Source organism: Sorex fumeus, unplaced genomic scaffold (assembly GCF_029834395.1).
Source record: "Sorex fumeus unplaced genomic scaffold, SorFum_2.1 ptg000001l, whole genome shotgun sequence".
NCBI lineage: Eukaryota > Metazoa > Chordata > Mammalia > Eulipotyphla > Soricidae > Sorex > Sorex fumeus.
In genome coordinates this window covers 8,832,857-8,852,242 of record NW_026606058.1, presented here as the reverse complement: position 1 = coordinate 8,852,242, position 19,386 = coordinate 8,832,857, and the positions used below count along the sequence as shown (strand labels likewise).

Sequence of the window (19,386 nt, the reverse complement as noted above, 5' to 3'; positions counted from 1 at the left end):
TCACCCATGTTTTCTGCATCTCCTATTCCATGCACTGGCATCTCTGCTTCACATAACTAGTTGTACACTGATCCCTATTTCTCGAAGTTCATCTTCCTCCACATTTGTCTCAAATCGCTGCCTCTCTGCGCACCACCAGCATGTTGCGCTGTAGGAATATCTGGCTGTCTAGCTTCCTTGGGGATCCCACCAAGTGGGAACACATTTGGTGGGCACGGGACTGCATGAGTACATACATGATGGAGACAGTCTCCTGGGGTGAGGGAAGACTTGGGATGCCCAGTGATGGAGAGGCAAGGATGTGGAATGAAGGTGAAATCAGGAAACTGGCTTCTACTGCCGCTGTCTTCCCATGTACTGCATGGCTTGGAGCCTTCCAGATTTTCATTGGCAAAGTGAAAAAACAGAAGGTCATTGATCTTTGAATCAGTTGCATCCATAGCTCTCATTTTAGGCAAGTATCACACTATTATTGCAGTAAACATCGGTGCATGCTACCTACAACAAAATAGTCATTCCTTGAGTAGTTTGTGTATTGATCACACATATTCCCCTCACCAAATCTTCAGAGAAATAATAAGAAGGTATTTGAATCCTCATTACCAGTAGGGGTCCCCTACTGGTGTCCTGGGGCTTGAGGGTCACTTCCATTGACACCCAGTCTGGCTGCATGGCTTGTCAATTCAGTGCTCAGGCCTGTTGTGAGATAGTGCCACTGGGACTCAGTGGTTTGACATGGTAGGGGCTGGAGTGAGGGAAGCAATAGAACACATTTATGGGGCCTTAAACAGGCAAGGTAGTGCTCCAGAACATTTAGCTGTCTCCTTGACCCTTAAACTCCCCTTTATGGACAGAAATATTGAGCATCACAGAGGCAAAGAGACTTCTCAGGATAACAAGAGAGGCTCTGGACCATGCCCATGACTGTGTCCCTCTGCAGCCAGTGTCCACCCTCAAACAGTAGTACTCTCCCAGGTTGAACTAAGCTGGATGCCTGGACAGCATCACCAACTGGCCAGGGTCCAGGGAATGCTGCAGCACTAAAATAAGGGCACTTCCACTGAGTCTGAGACATACAAGACTGGCGCTTCCTGCAGAAATCTCAGGCCCCAGCCTGTGGGGTTAAGTCTGCAAATGGCTGATTCATGGGGTTGGAAGATGTCACCTCCTGGAGCCTGTCACATAACCATCAGCCTCTCTATCTCAAGGACCTGTAGGGCAGCCTTGCAGTGTTGGGACACAGATGAGGGTCCTGGGGTCCCTGCTTAACTGCCACAGACCCACTGTAGACCTTTGGGTCTCTTATACCTTCTCTCCAGTCTTTTTGTTGCTCTCCTGTTCCTGAGAGGTCTGGTCTCAGGGAGGAGATGAGGCTGTGTTGGGAAGTTCTATGTACTGACAGAGGGTGTGGCATCCTTAAAGTCTCAGCTCACACATGCTGCTGACCCCTGGTGCAGGTGGTCAACTTCAATGCATGTGATTTCCCAAATAGTGAACCCAAGGGGGAGGTTTCCCTGCCAGCTAAAGGAGAGGGTTGGCACTGCTGGAAGCTGTCACTCTGCTGCTCCTTTCCTGGCACCACAGAGCGGTGGCAGGCCTTCCTTCCATAGTGATCAGATCCCAGAGAAAGGCCAGTGCCTACAGCCCACAGACCAAATGAGAAAGCAGCAGATGAATGGAAGAAAGCAGGAAGCAGACAGACAGGCCCAGGGGCCCTGAGAATTAGCCCCTTGACCGTCTCAGCTGCCTTTCTTTCCCTGCTCTCTCCCAAAACAGAGGAGCAGAGACACCAGACACGACAGGGGTTGAGGAGTAGAGCTCGGGTCCAGGAGACCTTGGAGGAGGATCGAGAAGGTTCAGGGCTGCAGGGACTAATTTTGAGAGAACATTCTGTTTCCCAGCAGGTATCTTCTCCATAGTCTCAACATAGATCAAATTACGGTTCTGATTGCCAAGTGTGAGATGATCTGGATGGAAAGGCCCCGGAAGAGCAGGTAGACTGGGAGGGTGGGGCATTGCCTTAGGAGGAGTTGTCTGGGGATGCTGGGGTTGAGAAGGCAAGACCCCTGCCACAGTTGCTTTCCGGGAACTACATGGCCATCACTTCTATACTGACAACTTGCTGAGAGCCATAATCAACATGCCTCTCCACAAATCAATCTCCTGAGCTGTGAAATGCTCTGTCCCACCCCACACCCCAGCTAAGCAATAGTTCAATTGTTGCCTCACTCCAACAAGAGAAACCAGATAGTTTCTGCCTCTGCAAGAGAAATGGCTGGTGCCTCAGACTGGAGGAGAAGAGCTGCATCAGGGCCCCATGCATGTGTCATGGGATATGAGCTCATCCTCTTTACAGCAGGCAGGGCATGGGCAGTTAACCCAGGCTCACCAGGGGTACCCCATGATCCAAGAGGTCACTCACACAGAAATTGAGAGAATTTCCCCCGACGAGCACGTATCTGTCTCCCAGTTGTGTGCAAGCATAGAACCAGCTTGGGACCTCCACATCTTTAAAGGCAGCAGCTTCCCTGTGCTGTCACTGCACAGACACTCACTCCCCTGTTAACCCTCCTTCTCACCCCTCACCCCACATACACCCTAACTGCCCGGTGGCCAAAGACTCACACACTCTCCTCTTCCCGCAAAGCTCTCATTATCCTGTGAATCAGAGGGCGGGAAGCAGATCTGGCAGATCTGAGCCCCTGGGAACCCATAAGACCGGTGTGACTTCCTCAAGCAAGGTCTTTTGCCCTGGGACTGACTGTCATGGGCCAGGATGGGTGTATTCCTGCCAGGTGAGGTCAGCTATAGGGTTCAGGATCATGGGGCGGGCATATGAGAGTTAGTTCTACATTGTGGAATGGAGGATAGAAGTAGTAGGTGGAGAGGACTTTCCCTGGCCCCAGAAAACAGTCTCTGCAAGTCAGGGGCTACAGTGTGAAGCCCAGGCAGGCTCAGAGATCAGTGGAGAGAACAGAATTCCAGGGGTAAGAGTCCCTTCAGCTGTCTGAACCCTAGACTGAACTCCAGGAGCTTAGCCAAATTGGGGCTATAATTTGATCTATTTGTGGCTATGGGGAAGATAACTGTTGGGAAAACCATAAGTAATCAGGATGTTTTTCAAAATTCAAACCAAAATTTGTTCCACCTTCTTATTCTTGTAATATTTCTTTTCAATTAGTTGTAATGTTTCTTTTAAATAAGATAAATGGTGCTCATAAAATAAGCAATTATTAGTCCATTACTATGGTAAAGGTAAAAGGTAAAGGCCCTCCCGTTGATCGTCGATTTGCTCGAGCGGGCCCAGTAACGTCTCCATTGGAGACTTTGTTGTTACTGTGTTTGGCATATCGAATACTCTCGGTAGCTTGCCGGGCTCTCTGAGAGGGGCGGAGGAATCGAACTCGGGTCGGCCATGTTGGCCGCTTGTAAGGCGAACGCCCTACCCGCTGTGCTATCGCTCCAGCCCTATGAAAGAAGCAAATTACACCTCAATTTTTTTATACACACACATACACACACACACACACACACACACGTTACAAATGCATGCTCACACACATGTGCATTTAACTCTAAAATGTTTCATAGCAGTTCTCTCCAAGAGATGAGATTCACCATTGATCCATTCCTTCCTTTACTATTTTACTATGTTTGAAGCACTAGGTATGAGTGATAGTTAAGAGAGTTTATGGGGGGGGGGCAGTAAAAAACACCAGGCAGAACCCTGATTTTGGAGCTAATTTCAGAGGGAATGTTAGAAAATTAACAAGCCGTGGGAGGAATACTGGGATCCGTGGTGGTGGGAAATGGGCACTGGTGGAAGGATGGGTATTTGATCATTGTATAACTGAAACCCAAGCACAAAAATTTGTAAGCCTGCAACTGTACCTCATGATGTCTCACTAATAAAAATTTAAAAAAAAGAAAATTGACAAGCGGAGAAATGCAAATACAAAGACCCTTAATGGTTATCAGCGAAATGAAACTGACCTCAGAATAATCCTCTCAATGGGGTTCTCAGGCAGTTCTCTACAGGCACCACCCTGCTAAGACCGGGAGGCACAAAGAAGGGCCACAGACATAACATGAGGGTGAAGAGGGTGAAGAACACTTGTCTTGCATGTGGCCAACTCACGTCCAACCCCATATGGCTCCCAAGCTCCTTCAGAAATGATCCCTGAGCACGGCACAGGGTAAGCCCTGAGTATATCCAACTGCGACCCAAAATCCAAAACCAAACGTCCCCCCCAAAAAAAGAAAGTAAAGACCCAAAGAATCTGGTGGAGAATGTGCTGGTGGAGGGAGAGCAGGTACAAAACCCAGAGGTGGGAATTTTGTACTCGTTCTGAGCAATGAGGACCCTCAAGGAGTTGTTTAAACATGGCAGTGGGTTTGGGTTTTATTCCAGGTGCCCTGGGTCATGGCCAGGATGGGGGAGAGACCAGCACCAGGCTCGGCTCAGCTCTGAGAGATTGCTTAAGCATTTTTTTTTGCTTTTTTTGGGTCACACCCGGTGATGCTCAGGGGTTACTCCTGGCTCATGCACTCAGGAATTACTCCTGGCGGTGCTCGGGGGACCATATGGGATGCTGGGAATCGAACCTGGGTCGGCCATGTTGGCTGTATGCAAGGCAAACGCCCTACCCGCCGTGCTATCACTCCAGCCCCTGCTTAAGCATTTTAAAGAACAGTTAGGAGGAAGCATGATTTGACTTCAATCGTTCTCCTTCATCCATTTCAACAAAAAGTATAAAGACTTTGTTTTATCATCATAAAATAAAAACAGTCCTTTTTATTATATTGTATATTTACTGCCTGCTACCTTCCAGGGGTCCATACTTTGGAATTTTTTATGATTTTGGCATTCCCAGAAACTTCTGAAACTGTAATCTGGCCAGAGAGTCTAGACAGGCCCAGAAGACCCCTCCACTGTAGAAGACCCCTACCACCCTTCAGTTAGGACACCCTTAAGTCCTGAAGTCAGATACAAAGTCCCTGGGACAGTTTATTTTCACATAAATGGAATTATAAATGTGTCCTAATGTTGGAAATGCTGTGATCTAGTAACCAAGAGAATCAGCAGCTACTTTCTTTAATAAGAAGCAATTATACTCACCTTTACTTCACATCCCTGGGCCTGAATATCCCAATGAAAAATATTATTTTCCAATCTAATGTCCTTGCAAATAAATCTCTTCCTAATAATAAGGAATAACACATTCTACACATATAGGAATTGAGATGTGCCACAAACCAGTAGGAAAAGAGGAACGGGCTTCTGAGCTGCCTTCCTCATGTCCCCGTGCTCAGGTCAGATGAGCATCACAGGAGTGCTGGGCCCCCAGAGCCCTCTGGCCAGGCAGGAGCCTTGTATCTCTGTGAAAAGGGCCCCTGAGGGGTTTATACTGAGGTGCCTATGGTGAGTCAGAAGGGGGATGGAGGAAGTTGGCCAATTTCAGTGGTGAAACCAGTCCATCTCCTTCAACTACAGAACAGTATAAAGGGTGCCCCTGTCTAAGGGTGCTGCTCAGCTCAGCACAAGAAGCCTCTTCAGCCATACCTCCTGATAACCCGGTAAGTGCCAGCTGGAAGAACTGGGCGTCAGGCTAGGAGCTCCAGCAGACCAGACTGTGGCTAGGGGTGGCCAGCTCAGGGGCTGGGAAGAGGAGGTCGATCACTCAAGGGCTGAATTCGACTAGAACTACCTTTTATGGGCCAGAGTGTCTTGGAACGTAATAGATAGCAATATCTTTCTGTCCCATATGTTCTTCAGACCATATTTTACAATAACTGTGTGTCTGTGGATGAGTGAAAGAGAAGTGGTAATAGAAGGCGGGGGATGAGGAAGAAGAGAAGGAAGAAGAGTGAGAGAGAAGGAAGAAAGAATGAGGGAAAATGAGAGAAAAGGAAATGAAGGAAGTGGAGGAAGAACAAGAGAAGGAGGATCAGGGGGAAGAGGGCATGACGAAGAGGAAAAAGAGGAGGAGAAGGAGAGGTTTCAGAGGAAGGCAGGCAAATTTCCTTCCTGAAACTGTATTTGGACGGATTCTAACTGTTCCTTCTTTATGAGTTATAATGTTTATAATGGAGTATTGCTGTGGTTCAGAGAAATGCTTGTAACTTATTTTTGCTTTTGGGGTCACACCTGGCGATGCAAAGGGGTTACTCCTGGCTCATGCAATCAGGAATTATCCCTGGCAGTGTTCAGGGGACCATATGAGATGCTGGGAATCAAACTTGGGTGGCTGCGTGCAAGGCAAACACCCTACCCGCTGTACCCAACTTTTAACTGTGCTGAAAAAAATAAAGTGGGGAGTTGCAGAAGGGAAAACTTTCTATTTGGATGAACTTCCTAATTGGATAAACCCAAGCAAAGCAAGGGCAGGAAAACTCACCAACATGAAGGAACCAACCTCAACCTTCCACCCTCTTCCTACCACCCCTCATCCCTAGTATAGGGAGTAAAGCTAAAGTTCAGAATATCATGTGGAAGGGGAGTTGAGTAGACCAACATATTCATTTTATGGAGTGATATGGGATTCCGTGGGGCATAATTTATGACCAAGTACACAATATTTCAGAGGACACAAGTTGAAAATATGTGATATGACCCTAATCAAGAGATCCTGTCCTGGTCTCTCAGGTCTGCTCTAGACTGTTGGTTTCTCAGCATTCAGGACACCCCAACCCCAACACCAGGAGCACTTTCTTCTCGTGACACCTTATGTCATAGCCCAGACCTGATAACTTCTCCTTGGCCAGTGGAGTTCAGAAGTGATGTTGGACACTAGGAGTCAACAACAGCAGGAGACAAAATGTTGATCCACCCACCCCGGCAGAGCAGTGCCAGAGACACACCTGGTCATTGGCTTCTGCAGAAAGGAGCGTCTTAGGAGACCTTTTTCTTTCTCCTCCCCTCCTCATCCTTTATTCTATGCTGCTTTTCAAGAAGCATGTTCTGGAGGGAGAGAAACAGCACCCATGAGGACGGACAAAGAAGGGAGGCAGACAACCCAGGTGCTGCCCCTGATTCCTTCATATAGACTCCGCTTCCTCTCTGTGTCACCTTTCTAACCCTTCTGTTTTTCAGGGTCACCCGAAGCACCTTCCAGAATGGATCAGCAACAGACTCTTCCAGTGACCCTGCCCTCTGCCCTCAGCCAAGAGCCCCTTAAGCCTGTTTGCCTTCCTACTGATACCCAACACGAACAAGAGAAACAGCCAACTCCACTGCCTACCCCATGCCAGACAGTGCTCTCTGAGACCCCCACGGAGGTCACCGTTCAGTGTGGGGAAAAGCACATAACTCTGGAGAAAGAGGTGCCTGAGCAGGAATGTGAGCTACAGCAAGGTGACCTGCAGCATCGGGAAGAGCATTCAGGTCAGCAGTGGCAGGAACAAGAGTCACAGCAGCAGGAAGAGTGCCTGGAACAACCACAGGAACAAGAGTCACAGCAGCTAGAAGAGTGCCGGGAACAGCCGCAGGAACAAGAGTCACAGCAGCAGGAAGAGTGTCTGGAACAGCCACAGCAGCAAGAGTCACAGCAGCTAGAAGAGTGCCGGGAACAGCCGCAGGAACAAGAGTCACAGCAGCGGGAAGAGTGTCTGGAACAGCCACAGCAGCAAGAGTCACAGCAGCTAGAAGAGTGCCGGAAACAGCCGCAGGAAGAAGAGTCACAGAAGCGGGAAGAGTGTCTGGAACAGCCACAGCAGCAAGACTTACAGAAGCAGGAAGAGCACCTGGAAGAGCAGCAACTGCAAGACTCGCAGGAGCAGGAACGGAGCCTAGAACAGCAGCAGCTGCTGCAGCAAAAAGCATCACAGGAGCTGGAACCACAGCACCAGGAACTAACGGAACAGGAACCAGAGCATCCCGAACACAAGCAGCACGGGGAGCATCAGGAGGCAGGAAGCTTGGAGCAGCAGCTGGAACACAAAGGAGCACAAAAGGAAGCACAGCGACAGGAGAACTGGGAAGAGAAGAAGATTCTGGAAGAGCAAATAGATGGTGAATTAACAGAGAAAGATGAGTGCCTAGAAAAGAGAGAACAGCTGGAGCACCCAGAGGAGCAGCTAAAGGAGCAAAAAAAGCAGCTGGTAGAGCAGCAGGACGAGCAACTGGAGCAGCATGTGTCTGTCCAGGTTCTGGACCCATCCCAAGAAACCCAGGCCGTGCAAAAGCCCAGAGAAGGCCTCTCGCCACCTACAGATCAGCAGCAGCAGAAACAAGAGATGGAGTGGCCCCCCAGACATGTGTAATCAACTTCAGCATCCTAAAGGCTCTCAGGCCAACACCACACAAGTGGAGAGAGTCAGGGACTCCATGACCTCAGGTCCCCAGCCTGGGTGGCCCACCTCATCTGTCAGCCTGGCCTACTGTGTCCTATGCATGTCTTTTTGATGGGGAGGAGGAACTCTTGCCCAGTGCTAATTCCTAATGAGCCCGTCACCTCAGGTGTCCAGGTTCTCAGCCCAAGAAGATAGTTCCTTCCACAACTTGACTTTATCCCTTATTAGAGCTGTATCTGTGAGTGTGTACAATGACACCGAATAAAATCTCGGAAATCTTGGGATCCTGGTTTTCATTGACTTTTTCCTCCTATTTCTCACAATATACAAATGGGGTATGGGAAGGGGTCTATGATCGAAAACGACTCTCGGGTAGTTCCTTTTCCCCTTTATAATTCTTCTCTCAAATCTACCCAATGCATTCAACAGCTTCTAGAAGGAAGCCAAATGAAAACAAAAACAATGTTGGTCATGATCAAGAAAGCAACATTTTCTAGTCAGGAAGAGGGGAACACTCTTCTGACTGGGGTAAAGAGGTCTAGTCCCTAGCAGGTCAGCAGTCCCCAACATACCAAACCCAATCAGAACCATGGCCAAGAGGACAATAGGGAGGGAATGACATTCCAACTGGATTCCAGACCCCTCGGGATTTCTCTCTGTAGAATATCCTCATGGTTTCCAAGTGTCGATAGATGGCCTACTTAGAAAAGAAGATTTCGGGGGGTGGCGGGGGAACAACAGAAACAGAATTGGGTAAGGATGGAAGTTTCCTGGGACTAGCCTTTGATGAATAAAGTCACAACAACACACTAAAAGGAAATAAAGGTCGGGTGGGGAAAGGAAGCCAAAAATTCTGACCAGGCTGGAAAATACAGAGAATACAAAGACAAATGCAGCTGTTACATGCCCTGATGTCCCGATAGTCTTCATTGCTATCAGTCACATTAGAATTTGAAGCTCTCCTTCCTGGGAATCATCTGCCTTAAACTACTTAACCACATCATCTCTTGCAGGTTTTCTCCAGCTACCTAGGGGTATTGTTCTATAGGCATCAGGCTGTGGCAGGGATATCCCTCTTAAGACGTCAATAAGCACCCAGGGTACTGGAAGACCCCATTCTTGGCTAAGGTGCCCACATGAGCACATAGACCAGAGAGGACCCCTGCAGTTTTAGAAGTGCGCCAGAAATGGAACTCTAATCCTGCATCAGCACCACCGCAGCCCCTCCCTCACAGGTACAGCGATGGCGGTGACTGTGGCCTCCAGGGAAGCTGTCGTTCATGCAGTTGCAGTTATTTTCCCCTTTCTCAGCGCTTTGGACTCACATCTCAATGACCATTACCTAATTATTCTTTTTTTGTTGTTGTTTTTTTGATGTACTTAATCACTTAATCACTTAACTTTCCGTTAGTCGTCGATTTGCTCGAGCGGGCACCAGTAACGTCTCCATTTGTCCCTGTCGCGTGCTAGTGTAGCCCAATGGCATCTGTTCGCTCCGGGAACATGAAGAGCCTCAAACCGATCGTTCATGATCTTGATGAAGAAGTCTGACCATCTGGTAGGTGGGCGGCCACGCGGTCTTTTGACATCCCGTGGAATCCAGTCGGTAACAGCTCTAGTCCAGCGGTTGTCTTTAAATCTCATTACGTGACCAGCCCATCTGATTTTCGACACCTTGGCAAACGAGACAGCGTCCCTGATTCTTGATCGTCGACGGATGTCGGAACTCCGGATTCTTTCTCTCATTTGAGTGAAATGTGATATTCCAAGCATAGCTCTTTCTATTCTTCTTTGGGAGACCTGAATAGCGTTCTCATCCTGTTTGCGTAGGGCCCAGGTCTCTGAGGCATATGTTAATGCAGGAAGAACAGTGGAATCAAAAAGATGTGCCTGAAGCCGGAGGTTCTTCGTCCTCTTAGCTATTTCTTCAACGTTCTTGAAGGCGTTCCAAGCCGCTCTCTTCCTCCTGCGCAGCTCGGGTGCCAGGTCATTTGTCATGTTGACTTCTCGACCTAGGTAAACATAGCTGTTGCATTCGGAGAATGCAACATTCGGAGATGTACATCTTTACTAAACACTAACTAGGCATCTGGCACCAGGGCCTCAGAATTTTTTTTTGCTCTAATTTATCCTTTAACTTATTTTTTAAGTTTTTAATTGCATTATCTAATTCTTAGGAGGACAGCCTGGCTACCCCAAACACATTAGGCCAGTAGTCCACTAGCCTATTCTAATCAAAACACCCAAACTCATCAAAATAACGGTGAACCAAGAATCTGACCAAGCCTAATATAAAAGAACACATCCCATGAAGCTGCATTAGAGACCTCCTCTAAGTCACAGAGGAGCAACAAAGAGGAAGTTAGTATTCATGAAAGCGAAAAAGAAGACCAACATTGACAGAACCCATCCAGAATCCTCCCTCATAGTGAGAGGGGAACACTGACAGTGAACTGGAGGAATCCACCTCCATACTACCACAGCAACATGAAGAAACAGGGCAAATCCAGAGGAGTGGATGAAGAAAAGAGCCCAGAAACGTCAATACCCACAAATACAATCTCTCTGATAAAGAATTCAGAGCTGAAATGTTGAGGATATTCAATGAGCTCAGAGATACAGTGGAACAGGCATCCAGTAAATTAAAGAGAATATGAAAGAAACAGTGGAATGGGACAGCCAATAAAATACAGAAAGAAATGAGAGCAGAAATAAGAAAGCTACAAACAGAATTGTCACTGATAAATAATTCAGTAGATGAAATTAAAACTCATTGGGTGCCCTCAACAGTAGAATGAGAATAGCTGAAGACAGAATCAGTGAGCTTGAAGATCACGGTCACGGTCCTCCCGTTGTTCATTGATTTGTTGGAGTGAGTGGGCCCAGTAACGTCTCCGCTGCGAGACTTGTTGTTACTGTGTTTGGCATATTGAATACGTCACGGGTAGCTTGCCAGGCTCTGCCGTGCGGGCTGCAGAAAGCACACAGGCAACAGCATATAATGGGAAAAAGACCTCAAAAGAGCGCAAAGGTGAATAAGAGACCTAGGGGATAAATTCAAGAGGAACAACATAAGAATCATTGGAGTATCAGGAGGACAAGGAGGCAACCCCAATGCAGTAGCAACAGTTAAAGATATCATTGCTGAGAAGTTGGCCATACTAGTATCCAACAACATAGATTTCAGGATAAAAAAGATTAGAAGAGACAGCAAAGACTAATTTTTAATAATCAAGGGATATGTACATAAGGAAGAAATCACACTCCTAAACATATATGCACCCAATGAGGGGCCAGAAAAATACTTAAAACATCTGCTAACAGACTTCAAGGAGGATATTGGTGGTAACACAATAGAAGTCGGAGTATCAATACCGCCTTATCACCAACAATGATGGGTCTCATTCTCTTGACCCTGAAAGAACCTCAAATGTGGCACTTTTTAAAATCTCAGGGCTAGGACCAAGGAGTCGTTTCTGGGGCCTGCTCGAGGCAATCGATGAACAACAGGATGACAGTGACACAGTGATACTATATATATTATATACCACAAATGAATGCAGTGATTCTATATCTGTCCCTTTCCTTCTGACTGGTTTCACTCAGCATGATACTCTCCATGTCCATACATTTATAGGCAAATTTCAGGACTTCATTTTCCTGACAGCTGCATAGTATTCCATTGTGTAAATGTGCCGTAGTTCCTTTATCTATTTGTCTGTTCTTGAGCACTCCTGTTATTTCCAGATTCTGGATATGGTGAGTAGTGCTGCAATGAATATAGGAGTGCAGATGGTGTTTCTGCTGTGTATTTTTGGGCTCCAAGGGTAGATTCCCAGAAGTGGTATTTGTGGGTCAAATGGGAGCTCAATTTCCAGTTTTTAGAGAAATCTCCGTATTGTTTTCCAAAATATTTTTAAATGTACATTTAACACTAATATAAATCACTTTAAATAACTCTATTCTATTTACAAGTAATACAGAATGCTTGTAACATAGAATTCTCAATTATCTCCTATTCAATCTAGTATTTCTGCATTTCTTATAATATCTTTATGCCATAATCACCCAATACATTGATTGTGATTTTGAATCGTACTCTATTAGATCAATTGAAAATAATAAAAATAATTATTTCATTTTACCTCAATTTTTCTCTGATGCCCTCTTAAAAAACACTGGTCTAAGTTCCTTATCTACAGCATTTTATTTTTAATATTCATTTAAACATTTCTTGCTGAGCAGGACTACTGAAATAAATTTTCAGAATTTGTTTTGTCATATAAAGCCTTTCAGAATTGATCTGATAAGACCTTCTGCTCCTCTCTTCAGCTCTTCAATCTGCATGGATGCCTGGCAAGCTACCCGTGACTTATTAGATATGCCAAACACAGTAACAACAAGTCTCAAAAATGGAGACGTTACCGGGCCCGCTCGAGCAAATTGATGAACAATGGGAGGACAGTGACAGTGACAGTGTTTGATTTTCAACATGATTTGTATTTTTTTCTTTAACCAGCAACTTCTTTTTATTTATTTTTTAATTTAATTTAATTTAATTTAATTTATTTTTTTTATTAGTGAAACCCCATGAGGTACAGTTGTAGACTTACAAGTTGTTGTGCTTGGGTTTCAGTTATACAATGATTGAGTACCCATCCCACCACCAGTGCTCATTCTCCACCCCCACCAATCCCAGTATCCCTTCCACCCCTCCTATCCCCCATCCCACCCTGCCTCTGTGGCAGGGCACTCCCTTTTGTTCTATCTCTCCTTTTGGGTGCTGTGGTCTGCAGAAGAGACATTGGGTGGCAGTCATGTTCAGTCTATAGTCTACTTTCAGCAGGCATCTCCCATCCTGGGCGGATCTTCCCAGCACCCTTTATTTGCTGCTCCCTTCTCTAGCTGAGCTGCCTTTGCCCCTACAGTGTATGGCTGGCTTCTAAGCCATGGAGTGAACCTGGTATTTATCACAGCTGCTCTTGGGTGTTAGTCTCTTATTTTGTTACTTTATGTTATCCAGATGAATGCAATCTTTCTATGTCTGTCCCTCTCTTTCTGACTCATTTCACTTAGCATGATATTTTCCATATAGTACCACTTGTATGTAAATTTCATGACTTCATTTTTTTCTAATTCCTACATTTTTTCTAATTCTCCATTTTTTTCTAATTTTTTTCTAATTCCTACATTTTTTCTAATTCTTCATTTTTTCTAATTCTAATGGTTCTCAAGGCTTACTTCTGGCTCTATGCTCAGGGATCACTCTTGGCAGGTCCTGGGGGAAACATCTGGGGTGCAGGAATTGAATAAACCTTGAAGGTAAGTACTTCATCTACTGTACTATCTTTACAGCCTAACTTAAAGATGAAAGTATAAAAACCACTGATTGGAGAATTTCTTCTGGCTCTGGAACACTAATCTTTTTTATTTCTCCTTTCAGCTGATTGGATAAGTGCACAATGTGGGAAGCAATTTGCTTTATTCACGTTCACCCATTTAAGGGGCTGAATAGAAGCCTCAAAGGGCTAGAGTGCATCATTTGAACGCAGGAGCACCAGGTTCAATTATCTCAAGTTCCTTGAGCTCTACCTGGAGGACTCCCAAGAACTACACTAGGAATGAATCTGAACAATTCTAGGTATACCCTGCCCCTCAAATAGCTAAAACAAAAACACTATCTTACGTGGCATGTAAAATCATCACAGTCTTTCTCCATAACCCATCTTTCATTTTTTAAAAATTTTTATTAGTGAGACATCATGAGGTACAGTTGTAGACTTACAAGTTTTTGAGCTTGGGTTTCAATTATACAATGATCAAATACCCACCAGTGCCCATTTCCCACCCCCACGGATCCCAGTATCCCTCCCACCCCCCATCCCTCCATCCCACCCTGCCTCTGTGGCAGGACATTCCCTTTTGTTCTCTCTCTTTTATTGGGTGTTGTGGTTTGCAAAAGAGGCAATGGGTGACAATCATGTTTGGTCTATAGTCTACTTTCAGCATGCTTCTCTCATCCTGGGAGGATCCTCCCAACACCCTTTATGTGGTGCTCCCTTCTCTATCTGAGCTCCCTTTTCCCCTAGCATGTGTGGTTGGCCTCCAAGCCATGGAGTAAAATTCCTGGTTCTAATCTCGGCCTTTCTTGGTCCATAACCCATCTTTTAAAAAAGAGTCAGGGGGTATGCTAGTGAACTGAATCTGAATGTGCCATAAATTAAGGCAAAGTTGTAAAGGGAATTAAGTGTTCATTTAGTGTCTTAGGTATTAAAATGTGTGGGAAGGTAGTTTCCGCACAGAGTTGTATTATGTTCTCCAAATGACAGAAAGAGGCTTATAGTATTTATAGGTTTGAAATGAAGTCTTACGCTTCTGGGGACTTATGGTAATATTTATAGGTTTAACAGACATTCTCATACAATTGTTCAAGCAGAAATGATTGAGGGTAACTCAAGCAAGAAGTAATGATCTATTGTTTAATCTCTCTCAATCGTACTGAAAACTTAGAGCTGAATGTTAGGTTCTAAGGATGTTTGTTTGTTGTCATAGTTTCTGTTAAATCAAAACCAGGCAGAGACATGCATAAACTTCCCTTTCATAATGACCTCTTGGGCTCCATTTTAGATCCTCTCGTGGCTCATTTTGTTTCCTTATTTCCACACAAATATTAGAGGACTATTATAAGAGTATCACTAATAGCTGACACAGAAGTCTGTTTGGTTTTGAATTTACTCTCTTGGCTAGTGAACAGACTGCATTGTTGTAGAGGTTTCAATTTTCATTGTGGACTGTATACCACGATCGAGGAACACGTGTAATAAACTTCTAGGTCATAAATAAGTTCATCCTGTTAATATGTATCTTGGACTGTGAAAATGATCACTACATGTGTCCATCAATCTCCTAGACTCATTGTGCAAAGATCCTGGACCACAAAGGAGACAATATAATTTCTTTCTAACAACAAGGCTTGTTATTTATTATTATTATGACTGTAATAATAAAATAATGATTCTCATTTCATTTATTCCTATAAAGGTTCTGGAGCCTCTGAGGCTAATATTAAATCAGCTTTGCTGGAGTGATAGCGCACTCCAGTGATAGCGGGTAGGGCGTATGCCTTGCAAACGGCCGACCTGGGTTCGATTCCCAGCATCCCATATGGTCCTCCGAGCACCGCCAGGAGTAATTCCTGAGTGCATGAGCCAGGAATAATCCCTGTGCGACGCTGGGTGTGACCCAGAAAGCAAAAAAAAAAAATTAAATCAGCTTATATATGCAATAGACCTCAAATGATCTACAGATTTCTCTTTATCAAGTACAGTTACTTAGGAAATGATTGAGTACATCACTACTATACTATTTGCTTAGATGCTGTGGGCCACTTTCTCTCAAGGAATGGGGTTTTCTTTCAGGCAGAGGGCTCTGGGTATTTGAACTGTCTCCAGACTGGATGTTGCATAAAGAATTGTGACTTCGGTTTGAGGCATCTAGTGTCAACCATGCAAAAGTTACAGAGAGCAGCCACTGATGGTCTTCAAGGCAAAGGTGATGGCTCCCTCACCAGCATATTGCTTATAACTGCAGTGAAAGGAGTGTCTTCCATGGTCTCCTAAAGTACATATTCAGCCGACAGCTTTAAAATCATAGACTGGGTTCACTCTGGCACACATATCTCTCAAGATTTTCCTCCTTTCTTCAGCCCTCTTCTGTGGTTCTGGCATCTTCACTTGATTTAATGTGGGTCATAACTTTTTCCAGTCCCTGAACATATCCAAACAACATATGAAAAATACATCTACATAAATTAGTCATAAACATCACTAAACTAGTCTTGAATATCAGTGTCAATGAGTTAGGTTAGGTTGTACAAAAGGTTAATTAATCCTAAATATCAATAAACAGGTCATATGTCAATAAACATTTCCATAATATATCCGCGTTCTATTCCCCTGGGTTTAACAAGCTAAGCTTTCTCTCTCAGGTTAGCTTTATCAAGTGCTGGCATGAGTCCTACAGATGTTACAGATGTTTAATGAATAATTCTTCTGGCCCTCTGAGCAGGACTGGCACTACCTCAGCTCTGCTGAAACTTAAACTAGTGACTATCAGAGAAGTTGGGTCAGATCTTAACTAAACAATTGTTATCTTTTGAGGATTCTGCTTTAGGTGAAGACCCCTCATAGTCTTCAGCCAGTGAGGACTTGTATCTTGTATTCAAGGAGTGTGGTTCATTTCTGTAGACAGAAAATTCACAAATAATAGAATTCAGTGTAATCAGTCACATGATAGCACAGCGGGTAGGGCGTTTGCCTTACAAGCGGCCAACATGGCCGACCCGAGTTCGATTCCTCCGCCCCTCTCGGAGAGCCCAGCAAGCTACCGAGAGTATTCGATATGCCAGACACAGTAACAACAAAGTCTCCAATGGAGACGTTACTGGGCCCGCTCGAGCAAATCGACGATCAACGGGAGGGCCTTTACCTTTACCTTTACCAGTCACACCTAGTAATATGCTCCCACCCTATCATGGTGTCACTGTCCTCCCGTTGTTCATCAATTTGCTCGAGCGGGCCCAGTAACATCTCCATTGGAGATTTTGTTGTTACTGTGTCTGGCATATCGAATATGTCATGGGGAGCTTGCCAGGCTCTGCTGTATGGGAGAGATACTCTTGGTAGCTTGCCGGGCTCTCCGAGAGGGGCGGAGGAATCGAACTCGGGTCGGCCATGTTGGCTGCGTGCAAGGCAAATGCCCTACCGCTGTGCTATCACTTCACCTGAGGTTCCATTATTTCCCTATCAGAGGCTAGTTTTGTACAACAAACATGTGTATATTGCAATTTAGCCTTCTGCAACACTTATAATTTGGTGTCAACCCTATGTTTAGCACCTTTTGTCTCTACAATAGAGGGAGTATCTTAAAAACACCACTTGGAAGCCTTCTTACTTACACATCATATCTTCACAGTGTGAAAAAAATGGTATGACTTTGTCTTTTTGAAATTTAAATCATCAATAGGATATAATAATCAACATATTCCACTGTTCTTATAATTACCATTTTTGATGTGTTAAATATCAAAGATATTGAACAAGTCAGTGCATCATTTCTTACAGTATCTTATTCCAATTCTCTATGAAAGTTAAAGTGATCCAACATACTAAAGGTTGGGGGTATGTGCCGCCAGCAGGTCAATCTGTACCTGTGAGGTGAGTGCATCAGCAGCCTAATGGCGCCTTCAGACTTCCAGATACCCCAAAATTGCTGCTGTGCCTTTGGCCAGACTCCAAAAACTTGAGTCATAGTTTACCAAGAAAGTAAACAGCCAAAAGTTAGGTATGTGGGAGACACACTCACAAACCAACTCCAGTTCAGCTATATAATTGGAGGCATGGCCTCTCTGATTGAACTGCTTAATGGCCATGACCCCAGAGGCTCAGAGACAAATCTCGGAACCCAACTGTTTTTGGCAGAGATGCATCCGGTCCCCGCAATGGGTTATCGGCACTGGACCACCCCAGAGGGGAAAGGGTGTTGTCCCTCTGCCTGCTCCCCCTTCGCGGCTCAGTGATTGCCATCTTCCAGAGGCCATTGGACAGTCAGATTTGGGCCCACAGTGATGAGACATGCAGAGCCTCACGGGATGGGGGTGGAGTTGGGCCTTTCCTCACCACCTCAACGAGACCCCCAGTCACCGCCCATGCACAGTCTCTCTGGCTCCGGATCAAGCTGCTTAATGGCCATGATCCAAGAGACTCAGGAACAAATCTCAGAACCCAGCAGGTTTGGGCAGAAATTCCTCCAGATTTAATTGTTAAAATTTCAGAATTCCAAAATTGCGCAGCCACTTCTGCAGCTGCGTGACATGATATGTTATTCATATCCAGCAATAGAAAACAAATTGTCTACAGTTACCTTTTCATCAGATGTGAGTGTTGGGGTAAAATCCCGAATAATAATGGTGGGTCTAGTGTCGAAATACTGAATGTAATCAAAGTAGAGAGAGAGTAATGTGGAAATCATCTGCCTCACAGGAAGGAGGGGCTGTGGGATGGGGGGTATACTGGGGTTTTTGATGGTGGAAAATGGGCACTGGTGAAGGGACAGTTGTGTCATTGTATGACTGAGACTTAAACCTGAAAGCTTTCATGGTGATTCAATAAATAAAATCATAAAAAAGGGGGAAAAAAAGTAAGGTGGAGTTCATGCCCAATTCAATCAGCCTAATCAAAGGCTGAATAAATAACAGTACTCCTACATAAAAAAAACCCACAATAAAGGTTATTGGCATTTCAGTTCTGTCAGTGAAGTGGTTTTGTTTACTTCTGATTCGTGACTAAAGTAAATGCCAACTGCCACCTGAGGAACCCGTTTTATAGGACCACAAGCTGGTGTCCAGTTTCCCCTGACTGATGCCTAGATAAGCATCTCTTTGCAAGTGGTTTGTGAAGGCATCGCTTCTACTAGTACAGGCGTAGGAGAAGCAGTAAAAGAAGTAATCGTGCAGCTGGTGGTTTCATGGAGACTGTAAGACAGTAGATTCAGCCTGATCCTGAAGGGTGAAAGCTGTGTTGACTGAGCAATAGTCTTGTGGATAGAGAGTTGTGCCTTGTATGTGACCAACCCAGGTTCTATCCCTGGCAGTGCTCAGGGATTTGTCCTGGCCTTGTGCTCAGGAGTCATTCCTGGCAGGGCTCAGGGGAACATTTGGGGTGCCAGGGATAGAACCTGGGTTGGACTAAAATAATAAAAACTAAAATAATAAAAATAAAGCTGTATTGACCTTAGGGCAAGGAGTTAGTATTCTACACTTCACATTTTCTTATTCTTTAAATTTTCTGTATGTGTGGACAGAGAGGAATCAGCCAGCCAGGGGAAGTCATCTAAAGCATCACAATGTGGGCTGGAGTGATAGCACAGCAGGTAGGGCGTTTGCCTTGCACGCAGCCAACCCGGGTTCAATTCCCAGCATCCCATATGGTCCCCCTGAGCACCGCCAGGAGTAATTCCTGAGTGCAGAGCCAGGAGTAACCCCTGTGCATAGCCAGGTGTGACCCAAAAAGCAAAAAAATAAAAAATAAATAAATA

At 45.2% G+C, this 19,386-nt stretch overlaps 1 protein-coding gene across 1 annotated transcript; it reads left to right on the top strand.

The window, feature by feature from the left end:
- Positions 1–7,116: 7,116 nt before the first annotated feature.
- IVL (involucrin) lies at positions 7,117–8,262 on the top strand. The gene has a single exon (XM_056116497.1). The coding sequence runs from the start codon at positions 7,117–7,119 to the stop codon at positions 8,260–8,262; it is 1,146 nt and encodes a 381-aa protein (XP_055972472.1).
- Positions 8,263–19,386: the final 11,124 nt, after the last annotated feature.